This window comes from Cebidichthys violaceus, unplaced genomic scaffold, assembly GCF_023349555.1.
Source record: "Cebidichthys violaceus isolate CVI_PGR_0920_01 unplaced genomic scaffold, fCebVio1.0.p SCAF_10, whole genome shotgun sequence".
In the NCBI taxonomy this organism is placed as follows: domain Eukaryota; kingdom Metazoa; phylum Chordata; class Actinopteri; order Perciformes; family Stichaeidae; genus Cebidichthys; species Cebidichthys violaceus.
The window spans coordinates 10675435-10693847 of record NW_027176263.1 but is presented as its reverse complement, the minus strand read 5'-3'; the positions used below and the strand labels follow the sequence as shown (position 1 = coordinate 10693847).

Sequence of the window (18413 nt, the reverse complement as noted above, 5' to 3'; positions counted from 1 at the left end):
TTCTGGCGCTTTTGACAAATAATTAAAAATAAGCTTTTTATTTGCAATAAACATAGACAACTGAGGGAATTACATACACATAATGTGGAACATTTTGTTGTTGATTATGTTACAGCATTATGTTCTGCACATTCATTTTTTGGTTTCAAGTCGGACAAACTTTAATGCGACACCGCCGACACTCGTCGTCATCGTCGTCATTCATCCTGGGCATCGGAAGGTAGGATGAACAATTTGCCTACATATATCTCATATTTTCGAAAACTGTTGTTGCTGAGGTGTTTTTGAACAGCTAAGTGTTTTAAGAGATGATGATGGATAGATAACGCTCAGTTTGGGTGAGTGTGTGTAGAGTTCAGCTTGTTCCTCGTAGGAACTAACGTCAGCTAGCTTAGGTTGCTAACGAGCTGGTCTATCAACAGCTGCAGGCAGACAGCTGACAGCTCAGTGTTAACGCTACCCAGCTTTGACAGTTCAGTGTGCTACACTTAATACGTCAAATAAGCACGGACTTATAAACGTCGTAAGCAGTGAAAGCTGCTATAACTTTGTAATTGATATCTGTGTCTCTTGCATAAACCTAATCAAGTTATTACAAGGACGATACATGTCAGATCTCTAGTAACTGAAGTACCGTTTTAATGCTGTCTAGGTGATCGGATGAAAGGGCGAATATTAGAGGAGAGACATCTACTGACAAGGCACACGAGATAACTGTGCAGAGGCAAAGGTGTACAGCACTGTGTTTAAAGGTCCTGACCATGGAGCTGGCTCACAGTCTGCTGCTCAATGAAGATGCCTTGGCCCAGATCACCGAAGCAAAGAGGCCTGTCTTCATCTTTGAATGGCTCCGCTTCTTGGATAAAGTGCTCGTGGCAGCGAATAAGGTGACCTGTACATATTTTGGCATTGTTTTTCTGGATGGGTTTCATTTGCGCCAGTTTGTGACTTTGTCGTGCATTTGCGTGGCAGGTGGACGTGAAGGAGAAACAGAAGAAGCTGGTGGAACAGCTGACTGGCCTAATCAGCAGTGCCCCTGGACCGCCAACAAGGAAACTGCTGGCCAAAAACCTTGCTACCCTCTACAGCATCGGGGACACCTTCACTGTTTTCCAGACTTTGGATAAATGCAATGACATCATCAAAAGCAAGGATGACACGCCTGCGTACTTGCCAACAAAACTGTAAGATCCCACTTAATCGCAGCACTGTGTATTTAGAATACCGTCAGATATTCTGCTTGATAATATAGACATTTGCATTAATATATTGCACAGCACTGCTCTCAGTGTTTCAGGCGAAACTGTAGCCCACCTTCAAGGGTATTAGCAGTTAAACCCAATGTTAATCTGCAGAATGGCATTTCATGTTTAAAAGGGGGGGGGGGATTAAGTGTACATGACCAGATATTACCATGTGTCTGTTGGAATGGAATGGAATCACAGTGGTTGAAGCTGCATCAGTTTTGTCCTGCAGTGTTTTACCATAGATGCTAATATGTATGGAGCTTTGAGGTTGAATCTAACTCATGGCACAGGATATTAAGCCAGTCAGAATATTCCCAAGAGGAGATTTGCATTCTGAATGTGACGATATCTGGAATTAAGAGAAACACACAGTTATGGCAGATCAATTTCAAGAGATAATCTATTTTATATGTGCATTTAAGTTCTCTTCAACTATTGCATTGCATTGTTTATCAGTTTAAAGTGAACTATAATGTGTCCTTTCATTTTAATGCATTTTTCTTCCAGTGCTGCCGTGGCATGTGTTGGAGCTTTTTATGAGAAGATGGGCAGGATGCTGGGAAGCTCCTTTCCAGACACCATTAATAATCTTTTGAAGGCATTAAAGAGTGCTGAGGTAGGACTTTTAAGAGTACAATATTGGAAAATATTTTTTTTATTATATCAAGAATGTATTAGGTCACATTATATACTGGAATATAGGAACAGAGATGAATAACTAAATAGATTTACTATTCAGAAACACATGACATTGATTTAAATCCTCCTGTTTTCCCATACGTTGTTGATGTAGTCCCAAGGCAGAGGAGAGATTCTTCTCAGTCTGCAGAAGGTGCTCTGTGGACTGGGGGGAGCTGCAGCCTCATGTCACCGAGATATCTACAAGAATGCCCGCTCTCTTCTCACAGACCGGTCCATGGCCGTACGCTGTGCTGTCGCAAAGGTTGGTCTCAGAAACACTTCTAATCGATCTGTGAAAGAGTTACAGATTACACTATATTTTTGCTATGTCATTTATGGTGACCAAACTCAAACGTGTCATGCAAATCTCCACCCTACAGACCACTTCAACTGTTTTGCATCGTCAGGCAACAGCTTGGGTCCACGTTAACTTCCTTCATTCATGTAAAAGACGGATTTCCTGTTTAGAATACATAGCAACTGTATATTGTACAAGCTGTAGGGCCAGTATATTGCAGACATGTATAAACTAAGCATCCAAATTGTTGATATGCATCATCAGTCTGTCTATAATAGCTGAAATGTGTCCTGTACATGCATATTGTAGTCGTTACTAACAGGACTCCATCTTTATTGTGCTCGTCTGATCAGTGCCTGCTGGAGCTGCAGAATGAGGCAGTATTCATGTGGACCACAGAACTGGAGAACGTGGCCACTTTGTGCTTCAAGGCCTTGGAAGGATCTAACTATGGTGTTCGGGTAGCCGTGGCCAAACTGCTGGGGACGGTCATGGCCACTGCCCTGATGCCCAAACAAGCAGCTGGTACATTAAAGAGTTCATTTGTGTAGTTCACGTTCAGCTACTTTCGTGTTGAGTACACTAACTCCACTCAATGCTTCTTTCTTCAGTGATGCGTCAGAACGTGAAGCGGGCCACTCTGGAGGAGGTGCTGGAGCTAATGGCCACAGGCTTCCTGCGCGGTGGCTCCGGCTTCCTGAAGAGCGGAGGGGAGATGTTGAAGGGGGGAGGCTCTGTCAGCAGGGAGGTGCGAGTGGGTGTCACACAGGTGAGGTGACTTCTTTAAAGCGTAAGAATCTGAGCCTGCATTATCTTGTTTCAGCCACTTGACACATGATGTTTCTTCATATTTCCCTTAGGCCTATGTCGTGTTTGTGACTACACTTGGTGGTCAATGGCTGGAGCGCAACTTTGCTACATTCCTGTCTCATGTTTTGGACCTAGTGTCTCACCCACGGGCCACGCAGACACATGTCGAGGCTGTGTACTCGCGCCGCTGTGTTTCCTTCATGCTACGCGCCACCCTTGGGGGCTTACTTGGAGAGAAAGCCCAAATTGCAGCCGGCAAAGAACTCTGCCAAGCCATCAGCAAACAAATGAGGGCTGTGGGTAAGGAGGATGGGGGGGAAATATCACGGTTCAGAGCATTACAGAGTAAGTACTCATCCATTATTATCACTTTTAATTCAGCCTTCATTCAGTTTCTACAATTCTTGCATGCTTGGCTCTTGTGTTGTATACAGAGACGTTTTTTTCTTTTTGTTGTGTGCGGAGATGGCTTTCCCTTTTTCTGCTTTCCTTTTTGCTTTCTGCCTCTGCTTCTTTTGGATCACTCTCCTCTTTCTTTACTTACTTTTTTCTTTTTTTTTTTTAACCACAAGCAGCATCATAATGTCTGTAACATTATCCCTTGCCAGCTCAGCGTTTAACTTACTCATGCTTGCATTATTGCATAGCCTCCATGGCTGTTTGGCGTTCTCTTATTGCATTACAGTCCCTAAGGAGCATGACCTAACTCGCTCTGATTGTTGACGTCTGGCTTACACCAGCAGAAAAAAACTGCATGTGCCACTAAATTCACAGACACATTTAGTAGGAACAAGCCATTTCCCCCCCGCAGCAACAAGACACAACATTTGCACGTTTGTCCATCATTAAGTTTTATTGATTTCAGTTCCTCCAAATCATTTTTATTCCTGCATAACAGTACTGTACATCAATCATTTTTGAAATCACCTTTATCTCATTTAAAAAGGATGATTCTTACTCTGATTTGCTTTGCAACCTTTTAAACTGATGTAAACTATGTCAAACATACATTCTCTCGTTCATATTGATGTTGAAACAGAATTTGAAAATGATGTTGAATGTTGGTGTCTCTTCAGATGTGGTCCTGTGCTCTTTACTGTTCTTGCTGCTTGTAGCTTTTCCATTCAGTTGGATCTGTGAGACTTCTTGAAATTAGACTTTGTGAAATATTTATGCTAAAAGTAACTTTAAAAAATGTATCCTGGATACATGATGGCAGTGGGACCCCCTAGTGTATGTTCCCCTCTTTGTTCTACAGTTGGTTCCTGCTGTCCTAAGTTGTATGGATAACATGACTCAAGAAGTTCAAGAAGCAGCTTTAAATATTTTCTGAAAGTCGTTTATTTTTTTTACTTTTGTGTGATCTTTCTTGACTGTTGTCTATTTTTGCTCTGAGGATTTTAATCAGTGATGTTTCTGATTTCGACATTTTTTATATTTTTCTCATCACATTTATTCTTTAATACAACTATAATCATTGTTTACTGCATTGCATCTTTTTTTTTAAAAACAATCCTCAGAGCAGTGTGGCCTATAGCAGCGTGCTCCTCAGTACGTTGAAGGATTGTAGTGCTGCAGTTGAAAAACTTTGCACATTCATAATGTGTGACAGCAACACATGGACTAATGTGAACAGCCAGTTATGTTGTTACAATGCGTTTTATGTAACATGTCAGAATTATAATAAACCTTGTTTTTTTAGAAAGTTCTCAAACAAAGTTGCAATTCAGTGCAGGTCACCTTATCCATCAATGCTGCACACATTATTGATCAGTAACGGGTTACCATATTATTAAGGATTTTAGAGCTTAATCAACTGCCTTTTATACTAACAAACCAATCGTGTTTGTTTTTCTTTCTCTGCCGCTTGTTTTTTCAGAGGCAGTCGTGAATGACATCAGTGGAGAGAACAAGGCAGGGGCCGCTGATGTCTCCGCCAGTCAGCATGTCATGGTGTGTGCCCTAAAAGAGCTGGGCAGTCTGGTTCAGAGCTTGAGTGCTACAGCCTCGCCACTCATTCAGGAGCCTTCTATTGGTGAGACGGACAAACTATTGGATAGGACATGTGTTTCGGTGCTCTTAAGTGTCTATAAAGTGGGATAAACTGGGATTATTTAGAGGATAATGCTCCTAACTGGAGTGAAGATTTGCTTACTAAGCCAACTTGTATAAATTTGGCCAGCATCTTCTCTAACTTTGGTTATGTATTCTAACATTTCACTATCCTTTAAGCAGAATATTAGCTGCTAACAGCAATGTAAATCTTACATCCACTTATTATCCGGACTGCAAAAATGTTTACTGTATGTGCAATTGTCAAATATTACTCAAAGTAAAATACGTTGGAATCTCCCCCCAGAGGGAATTCATTTGGACTGGATTCCTTCACAACCTCATAACATATTCCATGTCCTCTTCGCCAGGACTCCTTGAGACTGTAACTTCAGTGCTGCTGCACCCCAGCATGGCGGCTCGTTTGGCCGCTGCATGGTGCTTGCGCTGTGTCGCCGTGGCGCTGCCCTATCAGTTGACCCCACTGCTGGACCGCTGTGCGGAGAGAATCAACAACCTGAAGAGTTCACCTGAGGCTGTGAGCGGCTACAGCTTCGCAATGGCTGCTCTACTGGGAGGCGTACACCAGTGTCCACTGGGTATCCCCCACTCCAAGGGCAAGGTGTGTGGCCTGGGAATTTCATCTTATTGGCTCCTTCTCTTGTAGATCTGTCATTTAGGTCTTTCTACTTATTTTAGCCCTGATTGGCCTTCTGTACCAGCCTCACTGATTGCCCTACAGAAATTGAAGGGTCATCTGTGTTCTTTTCTTGTAGTTGGTGGTGAGTATAGCTGAAGACCTCCTGAGGACAGCTGCTCAGAATAGTCGACTGTCCCTGCAGCGCACGCAGGCTGGATGGCTGCTGCTGGGTGCCCTCATGACTCTGGGTGAGCCTGCCAGCCTGCTCTCTCTTAGTTCTTGGCTTTGATTCGTCAACAATACTGTCTCCCTCTCTTCTTGCTGACGACGTTGTCACCACATTGCGTTTGTTCCCAGGTCCCTCCCTCGTGCGATATCACCTTCCCAAGATGCTGCTGCTGTGGAGGAACGTGTTTCCTCGCTCCCAGAAGGAGCTGGAGGCAGAAAAGGCCAGAGGAGACTCCTTCACCTGGCAGGTCACCCTGGAGGGCCGAGCTGGAGCGCTGTGTGGTAAAGCAACACACCACCCTGTATAGCTGCACATGCTCTGTAATGTTAGGAGACACACTTCTGACCAACACGCCTGTTGCTTTTTCTTCTGTAGCCATGCGCAGCTTCGTGGCCCATTGTCCCGAGCTGCTTACAGAAGATGTGATCCGCAGACTGATGACACCCATTGAATGTGCCATGACCATGATGTCTCAGTGAGTGGGATGCTTTTAAGTATGATTGTTGTCTTTGCTGCAGGAATTTCAGGATTTTTGGACACGCTGTTCATTGTGTGATAACTACTTCCTGCATCTCTTTTGCTGTTTCCAGATTATACATCTAATGCTTGTAATGTTTTTTCAGTGTCCCTGCCATCATTAAGGTCCATGGTGCTCATCTGAAAGCAAGTGCAGCGATGGTGAGGCTGCGGTTGTACGACATCCTGGCTCTATTGCCTCCCAAGACCTATGAAGGTAACACAGTCACTTCTGCATTTTATTTTTCACAGATGTTATTAACGTTTAAGGAAGCGCTTATTTATTAAAAACGTTCTTCTTGTGCAGGCAGCTTCAATGCCCTCCTGAGGGAGCTGGTGGCCGAGTTCACTTTGACAGACAACTCGGCCAACACTACCACCTCCTTGCTGCGCTCTCTCTGTCACTATGACGACAGTGTGCTCATGGGTTCGTGGCTACAGGAGACCGACCACAAATGTATAGAGGATCAGGTGAAAAAAACCATCAGAGACATGATGAATCCAAATACTACTACATGTTCTAAGAATAAAGAAATTCTCATTTCCTTTGTGAATTGGTTGACAATAACTCTCTTGTTACGTGATGTCTTGGTCACGGTTGACTCTACTGTGTGATTGTTCCTAAACAGCTGCAGCCCAACAGTGCGTCTGGCAGCGGCGCTCTGGAGCACGATCCCTCCTCAATCTACCTGCGTATTCCCGTAGGCGAGGCCATCCCAGGGCCTCTCCCTTTGGGTGTGTCTGTCATTGACGCTTCAGTGGCTCTGTTTGGCGTGGTTTTTCCACATGTCTCCTTCAAACACAGGTGAGGAGTTTAGTTGTTGCTGCGGACATATTGACATGTTTGCTGCATGTCAACATTTTGCGTTTTGTCTTTTTGTGATATGTTGTTTCTCTTGTTGGTTTTTGTTATGTATTTATATTTAATGTCTTATTGTGAAGCTCTTTACATGCTTGTTTGTAATAAATTCTACCCGACTTATATGATTCAGGCTGCAGATGCTGGACCACTTTGCAGAGTGCATAAAACAGGCTAAAGGAGTTCGACAGCAGGCAGTCCAACTGAACATCTTCACTGCAGTGCTTAGTGCCCTCAAGGTGAGATAACTTGAGTTAATAAACGTGAGTTTCATAACCTCTTAAGACAGGAATATAAAGTTTATTATTCAGGTAATATACAATGAGAAATAATGTATCTCCTCCTGACTGAAGGGTTTGGCTGAGAACAAGAGTACTCTGGGCCCTGAGGAGGTGCGTAAGTCGGCCCTGGCCCTGGTGATGGGAGCGTTGGACAATCCCAACCCCATCCTGCGCTGTGCTGCTGGAGAGGCTCTGGGCAGGATGGCTCAGGTGGTTGGGGAGGCTACCTTCATCGCCAGAATGGCACAGACCAGCTTTGATAAGTACGCATTTTATATCTGTATTGTCTGTGTTTTCTTTATTCTTAAGTCTCTCTCTATTCTATTATCCTCCATGTTAAGATCAAGGGTGACTTGGTCAGCAAACCATTGTTATAATCAGTTACAGAGAAAATAAATAATGTTTTTTTCACATTTTATTAGAAGTCAAGTATGTTTTCAGGAAGATACAAAATTCAGTTTTTCATTGTCCTCATAATGTATCTTGATCTGAATCTAGCTTACATCTCTATCCTTTGCTTTAATCATGTGATCTATATCTCTTCTCCTCTCTTTCCAGACTGAAGTCTGCCCGTGATGTAGTATCAAGGACGGGTCATTCACTGGCTCTCGGCTGTCTGCATCGATATGTTGGAGGGATTGGCTCAGGCCAGCACTTAAAGACCAGTGTCAGCATTCTTTTGGCTCTGGCCCAGGATGGGTCCTCTCATGAGGTCCAGGTACAGTGAATTACGCCGGAGGAATGAATTTTAAAATTCACCACAATTGATAAAAAAATAGGAAAATGTTTTCTTTGTTTTTCATCTAAACTGAATTACTATAGTTTGGTTTACTTGGAGGAATGTGTGTTGTTTTTCTATTGTACTTTAATGTCTTAGCAACTTTTAAATTAAAAAACTCATTATTTGTGCTTTATACATCACTATTCAGAAATTCTCCATCTATTTATTGTTTTCGACAGACATGGGCTCTGCATTCTCTGGCTCTGATTGTGGATTCTAGTGGTCCCATGTACAGAGGCTACGTGGAGCCTACGCTGTCCCTGGTGCTCACCCTGCTCCTCACTGTGCCACCGTCTCACACAGAGGTGCACCAGTGTTTGGGCCGCTGCCTAGGGGCTCTCATCACCACTGTGGGACCAGAATTACAGGGTAACTGCGGCAGAAATAGAATCACAAACCTCCTCGACTCTCACTTAATATTATTCACATGAAATACCCTTCCCTGGCCAGCAGGTGGCAGTGTAATCACACTAATAGCTGCTGAAGTAGCCTTGAAGACATACCGTGTATCCTCCAACTGCTAAAATTCTGATTCTTTTTGTCTCTCTTTCTAATCTGTGTCATTCGGTTTGCTAGGAAATGGAGCCACTATCTCCACCATCCGCTCGTCCTGCCTGGTTGGCTGTGCCATAATGCAGGACCACTCTGATTCCCTTGTGCAGGCAGCTGCCATCTCATGTTTGCAGCAGCTGCACATGTTCGCTCCACGCCATGTCAACCTGTCCAGCCTGGTGCCCTGTCTCTGTGTAAGACATGATGAGACATTATGAGTTCCAGGCTATAGTAGTTGTAGTTTCTTCTTAATCGTAATCATAATCTCCTGCTGTACTTTGGGGTCCCTGCAGGTGCACCTATGCAGCTCTCACCTGTTGCTGCGCCGTGCTGCCGTTGCCTGCCTGAGGCAGCTCGCTCAGAGAGAGGCTGCAGAGGTCTGTGAGTATGCCATGAGCCTGGCGAAGAGAGCAGGAGACAACACTACAATCAGTGAGTGCAAATCTTGAACCTGACGAGAGCATTTTGTTTAGTAAACGTACCTTAGAGAGACACTGCGACTCTTACTGTGTTGATGCTGTCCCTGGATTAGAACATCTGAACATCACTGAAACTGGTCTGGAGGGTGTTCTGTTTGGCATGCTGGATCGGGAGACTGACAGGAAGCTGTGCTCTGATATCCATGATACACTGGGCCACATGCTGTCGTCTCTTGCCGTAGAAAAGCTTTCTCATTGGCTGAAACTCTGCAAGGACGTCCTGGCAGCAACTACAGGTAAATCTTTAAAGAAGTTAAGATTTCAAAATTAAGGCTAGAACATGAAACAATGTATCACACAACAGTCATAGCAGGTTTAGTCTAAAACCCAATACCAGTTTAAATGTTTTGTGTCTTTTCTTTTAAATCCTTGTATCGTCACTGTGTCCATTTCCTCTTTCAGATGTAGGAGGAGCTGTTGTAATCGAGGTGGAAAAGGATGAGGAAGACTCCGAGAAAAAAGACGAGATGGACGATGACACCATGTTCACGGGCCTGGGTGAAGATGACAAGTCAAAGCCCTCTGTGGCGCCACGCTGGGTGACGCGGGTATTTGCCGCGGACTGTTTGTGCCGCATCATCCTGCTGTGTGAGAATGACAAAGCACACTTTGACCTGGCAGCTGCCCGCTCTGCACAAGCCAAGAACCCCAAAGGTACGATCCACCATGCTGCCATAACAGAGGAGCTCAGAGTTCACCTCAAGGACTTGAGATTGATTTATGCCATCTGTGTCTGTGCTTCAAATTGATTTTCTAAAGTCATATACCAATATTAAAACTGTTGCTTGCATACAGAACATATTTTCTAGTAACCAATGGTCCAGCTGTTTGTTTAGTACAGACTGTTTGTTTGGTTTTTATATATTTTTGTGACCTCCAGGCAGTTCAAGTGTTGCTGCTGAATAAAGCTCATTCATGTGCTTTTATGTCAAGATGGAAGAAAGCTAGAGATGAGTAAGCTAATGTGGGAGTGATCCCCCCCCCCCCCATGACAGACAGAGGAGCCAGTATTTATATAAGCTCCTCTGTGAAATAAAGCAGCCTTCTACAGACCATACAGTAATGACACAGTGTAGTGATTTTGCAGCTCTGGAAGCAGCTAAGACAAATTTAGTGACTGGGATTGAGTGGATGGTTGGTCTGCATATTGGTGTGTCCAACTAATCCCTTGAAAGGTGCACTTCAGCTGAAACTCAATGAACTCTAAGCCTCAAGGTCAATATCTGGCTTCTTTGAATCAGCCTTCAAAAATCTGATTTGTTGTGTCCTTCTGTATTGAATCTTTTCAATTAATTCTCAGGAAAAAGCAAACACAGTGACATTGGAGGAGGCAACATTTCTACTGTCTTGCTGACGTGCAAACCATCATCAAAGAACAAAAAAAGTACATATTATACAATGACTGGCAACGGTTGAAATGAACATAAATCTGTTAGATTCTATTTTCTGATTGATTAATGCGGCTTCTCACTGAGGTCACATTCCTTACAATGATTTTAAAATTGTTTCTATTCCTGACTCGATCCTTGTTGTTCCATCTTTGTCTATCTAGGAGATCCGTTGGTGCTCCATTTGTCTGACCTCATCCGCATGGCCTTCATGGCGGCCACAGACCACAGTAACCAGCTGAGGATGGCCGGCCTGCAGGCCCTGGAGGACATCATTAAAAAATTTGCGTCCGTACCAGAGCCCGAGTTCCCAGGACACGTTATCCTGGAGCAATACCAGGCCAACGTGAGTCGGAAACACATCAGATTGCATTATGCTGCAAGAGTCCCAAAATGATAATGACACAGCAAAAACAAAATTTAAAAAGTCAACATTGTACCATGTATACATTTAGGTGGGAGCTGCCCTCAGACCTGCATTTTCACCTGATACACCGTCTGACATAACAGCGAAGGCATGCCAGGTAAGAAACCCTGCTCTGTTAACATTTAGAAGAAACTTTCTAACAGCTATTAGCTGTAAACCATTTCACTCCATAGCCCTGTTTGAAGGGATGCACCTAACCAGCTCTGTTTGTACTGTAACATTAATTCTAATAAGCAGCCTTACAAATAGTTATAGACTGCATTTTGACAGTGATAGTTAATTGCTACTGCAGTGACTCATCATCCCCTCAGAACCCAGCAGTGTCGTGTTTTCTGCCTTAATTGCTCGACGTATTTGACTGATGTGAAGAGTGAGTGACAGTGGAAAAAACAAACATGTCAGCAGTATTATTAAACCCTTCTCTCTTTGACATTTTCTATCTGTTTCTCTGGATTAGGGTTTGTTCTCTCTCAGACCTTTTCTGATCTTGATCTCAGGGTTTCTCTTTTCTAAAGGTAAAGATGAACTTAGAACAACATAGAAAACAAAATATAGATCCATAACACCTGGTACCACCCCAAGGTGGTAACATCACCTAGAGAGAAATGTGACTGTAGTTCAAATAAGCAAAAAAGATGGCTCGCTAAGTACATTTGCATCTTTTGTAGCTCTCCTTCTTCTGCCCTTGGCCGTGAGACACTCTAATAGCACTTCTCCTCAGAATGATGAAATCTTATAATGTCTGCTCCACTTGTACAGCCCAAACATGTCCGCCCTATTTATTAATAACTGCTCTTTGACACCCCCAACCCCTTTAATTGGGGTTGGGGGTGTCATACAGCCCCCTGTATGAGGGCTAATCCACCTTGAACCCTCTGTTATGTAATGCAGGTTTTTTCATTTATCTATTAGTTGTAAGGCGGTGGGTGCTGTAAATGGTCAATTTGTTTCATCATTCATTACTTTGACCCCTGTATGTGACCACAGGTGTGTAGTACGTGGATTGGAAGTGGCGTAGTCAGTGACCTCAATGACCTGCGGCGAGTCCACAACCTGCTGGTGTCGTCGCTGGACAAGGTGCAGGCTGGGAAAGGCTCATCCAGTCAGCTGTACAGTGAGAGTGCCACCACGATGGAGAAACTGGCCGTGCTAAAGGCGTGGGCTGAGGTGAGACTGAGGACCTCGGTCCGAGTACTGTCACGTATTTGTTATATTAGAGATGATGTACAGAATTAGGCTGACTATACACACTGGCTTTTCTTTCTCAGGTGTATGTGGTGGCAATGAAGATCAAGAAAGACGCAGAGTCTAAGCCTGCCAAACCAGTCCGAAATGGAGACGACGACGAGGATGAGGACGATCTGGGCGCCAACGTGCTTCCACCCGACAGCCTCATCACGTTGGTGCAGCCAGAGCTGCCCTCGCTGAGCCGCCTGTGGCTGGCCATGCTGCGAGACTACGCTCTGCTCACTCTGCCTGCTGAGTTTTCCAGTCAGCTGCCCCCTGACGGTACAAGACAGATTCTTCTCCTACCAAGATCACATTGCTGTCAAATCTCTTCATACGCATGGACACCTGTACATTACATTGTAGACTTGCAGTGTTTCTAATAGTACATGGATATTTAGCCAACTTCAAGCACTAGCCTTTGAGTCTGCTCGTTTTGGTCCAATAAAAGTTGTGAGTTTATTCTCTAGAGAGCAACTCGAGACATTACAAAAATAATAAAATGTCAACAAAAACACTATCATACTGTCAAATAGCTGTTTGATGTTCCAGCACATTGTTGGAGATGTTATGGGGCACATTTACTGAATATTTCAGGTGAACTTAACACAAATATACAATTTAGGGGCATGTATTTGAATACGGTGCATTTGTAAACAATTCCAATAGCGTTTCAAAGTAATATGGTTAAACCCAAGGCATTTCCCATTGTTGTGTGTCCGTGTTCAGGTGGAGCATTTTATACTCCAGAGACTATAGACACAGCAAGGATCCACTATCGTAGTTCGTGGGCCCCTGTACTGCATGCTGTGGCCCTGTGGCTGAGCAGCACCGGGTTCGGCGCTGGTGAAGAGAAAGAAGAGGTCCCCTCATCTCTCTCCAGGGCTCCTGCCATCCCTCAAGCACCCTCCCCCACCACCAAGACCTTTGAGGAGTCGGTCAAAGACAGGATGCATCTCATGTTGGGTAAATAGACACACACAGCATTTGTGGTATATAGTATTCATGTTACTGTGTTTTTACTGTTTGGCTCTTATTAAGCCCTGCCACTCCCTAATATAGGTATTCTTCAAAAAAACATCTGCAGACAGTTACAGCGGTGGCGACGGATAGAAAAAGAGAATAGTATGAACACATCCTAAGTGCTTTTGTGTGTTCTGGCTCTCAGGTGTCAGTATAGAGTTTCTTTGCTTCCCCCGGCCCGAGGAGCCCATGGAACATGTGATGTCCTGCCTGCAAGCCCTATTCACTCTGCTGGAATCTCCAAGTGCTAAGATCCATATCGCAGAGGACCAGGTAAAGACACAAGTTTGAGTGCAGAAATAACAGGAAGAGAGAGATGGTAGAAGATTTGTATTACTTTAATAGAAATATATATACATATAAAAATGTATTTTAAATAATATATAGTGTATAGATAAATATTAAAACCGTGTGCTGCAATTTGTATCTACATTTTGGGAAACACAATAGTTACTTTTACAAAGTAAGAAGAGTGGATTGTATGCATGGCCTCCGTTGTTTACACCTTGCATTAGTTATTTCATTAGTCTAGTTCAAGTGATATATTTACCAGTGACTGATCACCACCTTAGTGCAAATATGTGGTGAATACCACAGGACCACGTGATATTTACTGGCTTTACAAGACAACAAGGATCGCTCCAGTGCACCGTTAAACAATTACCCGCCACACAATAGATGTTGGGATACTGAGAGCTTCAAAGAATACATAGATTGTGTTCTACAATTTCAGAAAAAAGCTCTTTTTTTTCAGCTCTCTCCTGCTGCCACACAGTCATTACAATACACATACCATCTCTGTGTGCCTGGTAGTGGGGAGATCCTTCTCGCTTTAGCGTATTTTATATATTAATGAAGATTTGCTGTTCTTTGAATAGCAAAAAAAAAAAAAAAAGATTTCTGTTACCATACAGTATGAAGGTGTTTGAAGATGTTTTTATTGGGATTGAAACGTTTGACAAACTCTGATAAAACAATTACTTGTGGACCTGTTGGCAATGAGCCAAGATGGTAAGTATAATGTGTTGATCATTATTCTGAACATCGATGTTCATATTCCCGGCGATTCACAGGGGCATTACTGTAAATGTTATTTCTGTTGTAGCTGCTGGCAGTGGAGCTGCTGAACGTGCTCCACAGGCTGCTGCTGACCCGGGATCCTCCTGCTGTACAGCTCCAGGTCACTGCTGTGGTACAGGAGACCATCAGGGCTGCACAGAACCATCTGCAGCGACAGAAAGCCAGCAAGGGTCAGGAACTAATGCACTCTAAAGACTCAGCCTTGTTTACTTTACACTGCAAACACTGTTTTATTCTGAAAACACACAACTCACCATGATGTGAAAGATGACTGAACAAAAGTGTGTTGATATCAATTTTAAGTCTGTTGAGTTTTATCTTCATAGTTAATTTGTTTCACATTGTGTGACTGTTTGAGTGATCTAGGTCACTATGATATTTTGTTCAGGCAAAGAGGAAGAAAGCGAGAAAGACTCTCAGCCCAGCCTCGGGGAAGGAGGAGACACGGGGGAGCTCGTACCCGGCAAGTCTCTGGTGTTTGCAGCCATGGAGCTGCTTGTGTTCGTCCTGGTCCGCCACTTACCACAGCTAAATGCACGAGTGAAGGAGTCGCCTAGCCATGTGCCTCTCAGGCCTCAGCGACTACCTGAAGAAAGCGCACGCCTGGTGGCAAACACAGTATCCATCCTGGCAGAGCTGCCCTCTCTCTGCTCTCCTGCTGGTGAGGCCTGAAGCAAACTGCAACAACACACACACACACACACACACACACACACACACGCACACCATGCAAAATCTGAAAAAAGGCACAGATTTGTAGACTCACAGTACACATTGAGAGCAAAGCTCTGTTCCAACTTGGATGTTTTATTTAGAATTATTAGCCTGCTTGGCCTGCATTGTTGAGGTTGGTGTCTGCTATTGATGAACTAAACTCTTAAACTCAAGCTGACAAAGGCTGTTTCTGCCGGGGTCTCTTTTTTGCCTTTCAATGACCGTTTGGTATTAGCTTTTTGCATTTGTGTGAGATTAAGAGTAAGTGTGAATATTATTAGCATAGCAATGTGGAGTTCGCTGTGAAATACCCATTCCTCACAGTTTCTCTTCACCTTTTACAGGAAGCATGACCATCCTTCCCACGGTGCTCTTCCTAATCACGGGGGTACTGAGGGAAGCCGCAGTTAAGACTGCTGACAACTCGGTGCCTGTGACCGTGTCCGCCGCCCTGCAGGGCATCAAGACCATCATCACCTCCCCACTGGCCCGGGTGGAGAGCATGCAGACACAGTGGACCGGCCTTGTGAGGAGCAGCCTGGCGTCTGTACTCGAGCACTCACAGCCAGGTAAGCAAATGCACACTTGTGTTTCACCGTGAGCTGTGGCCCTTCTACGGAGGGGGTAAGAAAACAGTATGACATCATTATTCATTGACAGTTTTGCATGCTTGTTTGTGTATTTCTGTAGATGAGTCCAGGCCCGACATGGACGAGGTCAGTATGTTAACAGCCATCACACTCTTCCTGCTGTCTGCCAGCAATGAACTTGTAGGAGTAACCGTCCTGCAGAAAGGCTGCATGGACCGCTTCCGAAATGCCCTCAACTCTAGCGACCCCTGGGTAAGCACCTATGAATACAAACACAGCTGAGATATGGTGAGAATCTCAACCTGGACACATTCTGAATGCCTGATCACAAGGTGTATTCCAGATCTGTGTGGTCAACTTAATTGAGTGACTTCATTCTTTTTGCCACAGGTTCAGGCACGGTGTTACCAGCTGCTGTTGTCAGTGTTTCAGCACTCCAGCCGTGCGCTGTCTACTCCATACATCCACGCTCTGGCTCCAGTGATGGTGGAGAAGCTGAAGGCAGTGGAGCGCAGTCGGCCAGGGACTGCTGCTGAGCTGCAGGCAGTGCAGGAGGGCATCAGGGTCCTAGAGAGTCTGGTCGGCATGGGTGAAGAGCAGAACCGTAAGTATGCCTCCGCCTAATGGACCAATAAAGTGCCGTATTTGTTCCATTAAAGTGTTTAGCTCCATTAAAGGAGGCTTCTTAAAGTGTTTAGCTCTGTGCCTTTGGATGTTCGCTGTCAAAGATCAGAGAAATATAGCATTGAATGCTAAATTTAGAATCCCTGCTCTGGTTTACTGTCAATTTAACTATTGATTCCAACATTATGTGATATTATATATTCTATATTATCTATTCAAATTTTGTATTTTGTTTCCCCAATTATCTTGTACCTGCTTCCTCTTGTTTTTACTTCCTAAGTAAAGCAAGCTGCACGGCGTACTGACAGAAAATGCTATAAAAACGTTGATTTATTTCATATTTGTGGTATATTCTATTTAATATGCAGCTTGTGCTATGCATCGCATATTTCGGGCTACTATTACATGATATTTTCATTATAAATTGATCTGCAGATTATTTCCTTGATTCATTGATGAATCTCTTGGCCTAAAAATGATTAAGTGATTATCTTTTTTTAATGTCTCATTTTTATTATTTGTTTAATAGGGGTGCAGTTGCTGGCTCTTCTTGTACCAACTCTTGTCTCCTACCTTTTGGATGAAAATGCCATCTCCTCTGCGCCCCAAGTCTCCAGAGCCCTGCATGATTTTGCCCTTCAGAACTTGATGCGGATTGGCCCCCTCTATCCAGCTGCGTTCAAGATAGTAATTGGTGCTGCACCTGAGCTTAAAATCCGTTTGGAATCTGCTATACGGGCCAACCAGGCCAGCAGCAGAGCCAAAGCTGCAGCCAGGCTAGCTCAGCCGACTGTGCAAGCTGCACCAACCATCAAACTCAAGACAAGCTTCTTCTGAAGTCCCCGAAATGAACCGTACACTCTTGCAGCCTAAATTAACTTTGTCTCTTTAGGTTTGTTTTGTTGTCTGTCAGCAGAGTACCACATGTCGTGTTTGTATCAGCTACAGTTTCTTAAGTGTATTTATTTATTCGACATGTCATCGTTGTTTTTGACGGCTGAGAACTCTTCTTGAAGTCATGAAGGAAATTATGTAAATATCATTAAAAGGCATTTGAATGTTCACTTTTTAAAAAGCTCACTTTAAAATTTGTAGGAAGTTTTGATTGTGTGAATGTATCATTTGTGGACTTTTACAAAGGGACACAATTTACATCTTTTCTCCTGATGTTGTCCTTTTTGTCTGGTCATCATCCCTCACTATCCAGAAGTTGATGTTAACTGTGCCATTTTTCTGTGATTTTTTTTTTGCATTACCATGTCCTTTTGATTCCAATCATGCATGTTTGTTACATGGCGCTGGTTTAGTACATGACCTTAGGGTCTGCTGATTGTTACCGATGTTTCTTCTTTTTTTGTTTGTTTTTTCTCCATAATTATGTTGTAAACATTCATTTTGATCATCGTTATTTTAAACAGAATGAGATTTTATTAGAGTCCATTGAATATTAAACGCATCATGCTTTCAAATTATTTTTGGAGCAAAATATGTAATTCTAACAAAGACAATTAATTGGTCTGCTGATAAATGGGCAGGTACTACATCATGTAAACTACAGTATGTGCTTCATATCATCCAGGATGTTGTATTGCTTATAATTGATTATCAGTCTAATTGCTACATGAATCGGTGAGCTTCAGCTAACACCATAACTTGGCAGATTGTTTGAAATGGTCCGATGTAACATTCCACCCTTATTTCTTTGAAATGTGAATAAAGTTGCTTTGACCTCACTGTGCTTATGCCTGTATCTGGTTACACATTATGATGCAGGATCTGTAACAGAATGTACAAGTTTTTTACATTTCTAGTAAAATGAGTAAAATAAACAGGGAGGATGTTCCTTCGGGTAGCCCGGGTAAGTGAATCGAGCGCCCCCAACCAACATGCTGTGGGCGTGGTCGTTGTGACTGAC

At 43.5% G+C, this 18413-nt stretch overlaps 1 protein-coding gene across 3 annotated transcripts; it reads left to right on the top strand.

Annotated features, from left to right (window-relative positions):
- Positions 1–175: 175 nt before the first annotated feature.
- On the top strand, positions 176–18231 carry heatr5b (HEAT repeat containing 5B). Of its 3 annotated transcripts, XM_068725028.1 has the most exons (37): positions 176–220; positions 653–887; positions 973–1184; positions 1755–1863; positions 2041–2190; positions 2580–2751; positions 2838–2995; positions 3087–3381; positions 4916–5071; positions 5460–5710; positions 5865–5976; positions 6086–6238; positions 6333–6432; positions 6581–6690; positions 6781–6944; positions 7103–7278; positions 7466–7571; positions 7686–7876; positions 8172–8331; positions 8574–8763; positions 8971–9140; positions 9240–9378; positions 9479–9661; positions 9828–10079; positions 10726–10809; positions 10978–11159; positions 11269–11337; positions 12228–12407; positions 12509–12749; positions 13197–13433; positions 13636–13763; positions 14596–14740; positions 14959–15231; positions 15629–15853; positions 15975–16126; positions 16265–16478; positions 17028–18231. In XM_068725028.1, exons 2-37 carry the CDS (start codon positions 762–764, stop codon positions 17333–17335), a joined length of 6273 nt encoding a protein of 2090 aa, XP_068581129.1. In that variant the 5' UTR covers positions 176–220; positions 653–761; the 3' UTR covers positions 17336–18231. The 3 variants fall into 3 exon arrangements, with proteins under 3 accessions (XP_068581129.1, XP_068581148.1, XP_068581139.1); XM_068725047.1 differs by lacking the exon at positions 10726–10809 and having other exon boundaries at positions 3087–3336; XM_068725038.1 differs by lacking the exon at positions 10726–10809.
- The last annotated feature ends 182 nt before the right edge of the window (positions 18232–18413 follow it).

Excerpts from the sequence above, each read along its gene's own strand:
- heatr5b (XM_068725028.1), top strand. The coding sequence starts at position 762 with ATGGAGCTGGCTCACAGTCTGCTGCTCAATGAAGATGCCTTGGCCCAG. Across the intron at positions 9,141-9,239 it reads GCCTGGTGCCCTGTCTCTGT|GTGCACCTATGCAGCTCTCA; the intron begins GTAAGACATGAT and ends GGGTCCCTGCAG. Across the intron at positions 10,810-10,977 it reads ATCATCAAAGAACAAAAAAA|GAGATCCGTTGGTGCTCCAT; the intron begins GTACATATTATA and ends TTGTCTATCTAG.